General features: G+C 40.2%; 1 protein-coding gene across 1 annotated transcript; it reads right to left on the reverse strand.

Moving 5' to 3' along the window:
- Positions 1–422: 422 nt before the first annotated feature.
- On the reverse strand, positions 423–2,270 carry LOC149830148 (CASP-like protein 3A1). Its single transcript, XM_090015392.1, has 3 exons — positions 1,984–2,270; positions 1,755–1,890; positions 423–700 (listed from the first exon to the last, which is right to left on the reverse strand). Exons 1-3 carry the CDS (start codon positions 2,268–2,270, stop codon positions 485–487), a joined length of 639 nt encoding a protein of 212 aa, XP_089871518.1. The 3' UTR covers positions 423–484.
- Positions 2,271–4,952: the final 2,682 nt, after the last annotated feature.

Raw genomic sequence — 4,952 nt, forward strand, 5'->3', positions numbered from 1 at the left:
ATAAACATCACCTCAACTCTGAGGTTACCCCAGATTTTTGGTGGATCCAATCTTCACTTTGACAGTACACAAACACCCCTTTGGAGATGCACCCACTAATCTAAAAAAATGGTGTTTGGACATAACCTAATATCCCATGTCCCCGATTATCCCACTTTTCTAGATAATTAACCCTCAGGGTCCAACTTGATCAAATAAAAACTCCCCAAACAGCTATTTTTCTACTAGACCAATTGACCAAGTTGGTCCTTACTCGGGACTGAAACACAACCATTCTCAGACAATCATCATCATATACCTCTCCCTCTCTCTCTCTCTCTCTCTCTCTCTCTCTCTCTCTCTCTCTGAACGTACACGTGCAAATTTCTTTTTCTGGAACGTTAATTATCAAATTAAACCAAACGAGTTCTCTGGCCAATTACATCAGTGTGCAAGATACAACATAATACCCATTTCCCTAAGAGAGAGAGAGAGAGAGAGAAGCCTAATACTTGGAGAGCCAGATCACATCCGAAACAGCAGAGGCAGCAAGCAGGAAGCAAGTGAAGAAGGCAAACGCTATTGAAACAGCCGCTCGGTTGCAGAATATGTTCAACGGCTTGCAGAAGTCCGGCAACGGAGAGTGCCGGATTCCGGTCCGGTTCAGGTTGGTCACGCCCGCCGATGCAGAACCCGCACTCATCATGGCGTACGCAAAAGCCTGCCACAAGTTAAATTTCAAGTTCCAATAAAATAAGTTAGATGTGATTATAGCCAAAGATGGTTTTTTGTTCACATACGAAGGGGTGCTCTGGAAAATTGGGTGCACAAGCTTATTCAGAAAAGTAGGATAAATTGGGAAATTTCATTTTCAGAATACAATGTAATTTCCCAACTTATCCTGGATAGCAGGATAAGTAGGTTTTCCCATACAGTTGCAACTTTCTTCACACATTAACCTCATCATTTTTCCTAATTCTTCCAATCGAAACAGGGCTTTGACAAACGCCAAGAGAACCTTATCGACAGGGGGGGGGGGGGGGGGGGCTCCTTCAAAACCCTGATTTTGTGAGTCGTCGGATGAATAAAATAAAAAACCCGTTATTTTCAAAATAACGCCTCTCGCTATAAGCCAGTTATTGAAAACGCCATCAGTGACACCACCAGCCACAATGTCGTAAAGACCATGAATGTATACCCAACAAAAAAAGGCAATTTAACTCCTTTTTGTAAAAATACCAATTTCAAGGGAAAAAATAACGCCAGAGAATTGTCATTTTGAAAAACAGGAACCCCTAACGGCTCAATTAATGGGGTATGAACGTCATATACGAAAAAATCAAGGATGATAGACGTCAAACGAAAAGAAAACAAAATTGATTGCAACAGGGAGGATCACAGCTGCCTTCTACTACGCTCGGTTCCGTTATTTTCAATATAAAAGGGTACGATTTTTTTCAGTTATCTTGCGTTAAATTACCAGAGGATGCAGATTTTGGAAACACAGCGCAAAATGCGTCAAAAAAAAATCGTTTTCAATCCGTCGACAATGCTTCTTCCCGGCTAAACTCACCGAAGGCGAAAATCAACCACGCGTCTTTCCGTCATTTTCCATATAATAACAAAATAACGGAAAACGCCATTATTTTCAGCCTTTCCAACTCCACCGAAGGAATACGCATTTCTCACATTAAAAGCGAAGCATAAAAAAAGAAAAGGGAAAAAATATAAACTCTTCCCTCCGGCGACTCCGCGCCATCGCCGGAGAAACTCACCTGATCACCGGCGAACATCAGCCACGCGTGGTTCCGCGACGGGATCACTGGCGATCTCTTCGCGAGCCTCGACGCGCTCAGGAGCAGCTGAAGCAGCGAGTGCGCGGCGACGGCAGCGCACATTCCGACGAGAAACCTGACGGAAAAACCAAAAAGCCCGTCAAAAAACCCAAACCACAAGAGAGGAACAGAGTGGTGTGAGGTATGCCGGAGACGGCCGGTATCTCACTCGAAGGAGTCGGAGAAGGTCCATTTGGCGTAGACGGGGAGGTTGAAGCCGTAGATGGCGATGGTGGAGGATTGCTCGGCGACGGCCATGGCGGAGAGGGATATGACGGACGTCGTGAGGCAGAGCAAACGGAGCGCCGCGTGGAGAACGTCAGCCCTCTGCTGAACCAGAGCCGCCGCTCTGCCCTTGTTCGCTACCAGGGGTCCGCTCATCGTGCCGGAATCCGCCGCGATCTTTGACTCCCCCACCGAAATTTGCACGTCCAGTGGCTTCCGGCTGAAGTCCATCGTTGGAAAATCTCCTCTCTCTCTCTCTCTCTCTCTCTCTCTCTCTCTTTTCTCAATGAGGCAAAGGGGGGGTCTGTCCTTCTAGCCCACCTCTCTGCTTGGCTCGGTTTTTATAAGGCCCACCGCACCCACGCACCGGCCCCGTTTGTCCGTACTCTGTCCGTGGGTCCCACTCTCAGTTCAAGCCCGTGACTCGTCGCTCGTCCACCTTGGATGATCACACGCTTGAGACCTGCCACGTGGGTATTCCCCGTTTATTTTTTGATTGAAAAAGTAGGGCCCACTTTCTAAGTTTTGACTAATTTACCCCTGATTTTATTATTAATTGGTATGTGTGTCCGTGGTTGCTTTCCACGTTGGTACGGTCGCATGAGTAGGTTGATTCAAAATTTGTGGTAGTTTAAAGAATTTAATGCTTTCAAGTTTAAATTTTATTTTATTTTTAAAGGCAAGCTGGGGTTAGGCAGACCCCTACCGGTTGCACAACATATCATTGGGTTTTGAACTTGCAACGTCCCAACACATGGTGACGTGTACTAACAGCTCCTGCCCCGTTGGTATTTAATTTCAAATTTGTTCGCTCCAACGGATCAAAGATCCATATGTCACTTTAAATGCGCGGTTCACATTGGGAAATAGCGGCGATATATTAAAAATATCGTACGTTAATTTAGTTACATCATTATCTTGTTTTTTTTAACATGATATCTTAAATCTTTATATTATTTTCTTGTCTGGAAAATCTTCATACCGAGTTTTGTGGTTTGTAGCATCGGTTGGACATGATTCGTTGAAAATAATTGTCATGGTTTGAATCTCCCCTTGGACTCAAGAATTTAGGGTTCTCGACTGCTGTAACACAACCATAACAACAAGACTTAGTGTACGTTTGGTTGATTCACTTTGAATGTGATTTGAAATTACATTTCATTTCTCATTTACATGAGATTTCAAATTACAAGTTTGGTTAGCTGAGCAAATGAGTTTCATTCTCTCATCTCATGTGATTTGGAATCACATGAGATTCACTTTGAATGTGATTTCAAATCACATTTCATTTCTCATTTACATGAGATTTCAAATTACATGTTTGTTTAGCTGAGCAAATGAGATTCATTCTCTCATTTGCAAGAGACTCCAAATCAAATATTTGGTTAGATTTTCTCATTTGCTTGAGATTCCAAATCACATTTGAATGCAATCAAACATACCCTAATATCCATTGGTTTCATTCAGTTTTCTGAGAAATTTCTAAAACCCACATCCATTATTCCTCCCTTTCTTACAGTAAGAGGAGAAATGAATAAACATTTAAGGATCATGCTAGCACAACTGACCCATAGCTTTTTTTTTATAGTCCTCTTTGCTTGTCTAGAAGAGGCCTAGTAGTTTCAAGGCACTTTGCTGAAACAAACACCACAACAATAGGGTGATAACTTTCATTGGCAGTGTAACACTCCAAAATTTCTAACTCGTAAAAATTAGAAAAAAAATTTAAAATTTTGTAGTGTTGATCCATTATCAGAGTTAAAACAAAAGTACAACGAAAAATTGTTCAAAAGATCTAAGTTTGCGAACCTTGGGCGAGTTACAAGTGAAGTATCTAGCTAAAAGGATTGGGCCCCAAAATGTATTGGATTTGAGTTTGAATCTTGGTACATTCATTCAAGCATATAATTATTCAAACCAAAGATTTAGATTGAATTAGTTCATACATAAATACGTATTTAAAATACCAAAAACATGCTCAGGAGTGAACAGACATAGAGTGGGTCCATGATTTCATCGTGTCATCGCATCATCTTCTATAACAACTGTCTACTCATCACTTGAAATAATGAGTCAGACTACATATACCTTGATAAGTACAACAATATCGCATATTTGTAATGAGCTAACATATATATTATGAACAATTATGCATTTAATATACGTGAATCGCAACAGTAATATCATAATCATGCAATTATACAATCTACTAATTTGCACAAGTAGAGAGCATCATTTTTATTTCGATTAACAGTATGAATATCAGGTTTTTGTTTCAATATGAGCCTACCAATAGGTACTCACAAGACAAAATTATAGAGACAGGCTAAGACCATTCGGGGTCTATCATGCTATATACTTTAATACCTTAAATTTGCTTGCCTGTGAAAGCGATCCCAAAATTAGGCATGCATGCATTTTCTATAACTTTTAGTATAACATAGATCGCATGTCATATACACGATGTGCTCTAATGACACCATACTAGTTTCTTGAATCACAAGCTATGATATAAGTCATCATACATGCAATTTATGCATAATTCATGTGGCATATTAGGAAAACATGTAAGAATATATTCCACATGCTCAAACGGTTCCACGAACCTTGATTTCCTTTATGAGCTTCAGGTGGTTATCTTATTTCATGTATGCAAATATATACAAGTAAACATACATTTATGATTATGCTGGCACATTTTCAAGTAGAGTTTGTTGAACTATCATGTATGTGAATCGTCGTATGTAACTTTATTGATAAGTCTGTATATAAACTATCATACATAAAATTATCATGCGTACAAACTAAAAATGTGCATACATAAAGGAAATTACAAAACATGCATGCATAAATCAACCTACGAAACATGTGTTTGTAAGTTGAGATATGAACATGCATTCATAAATAAAGTAT

Source organism: Nuphar pumila, chromosome 8 (genome assembly GCF_984573655.1).
Source record: "Nuphar pumila chromosome 8, dmNupPumi1.hap1.1, whole genome shotgun sequence".
Lineage (NCBI taxonomy): Eukaryota > Viridiplantae > Streptophyta > Magnoliopsida > Nymphaeales > Nymphaeaceae > Nuphar > Nuphar pumila.

Coding starts and splice junctions, on each gene's coding strand:
- LOC149830148 (XM_090015392.1), bottom strand. CDS start 2,270: ATGGACTTCAGCCGGAAGCCACTGGACGTGCAAATTTCGGTGGGGGAG. Junction 1,891..1,983: donor ACCTTCTCCGACTCCTTCGA/GTGAGATACCGG, acceptor TTTTTCCGTCAG/GTTTCTCGTCGGAATGTGCG. Junction 701..1,754: donor TGATGTTCGCCGGTGATCAG/GTGAGTTTCTCC, acceptor AACTTGTGGCAG/GCTTTTGCGTACGCCATGAT.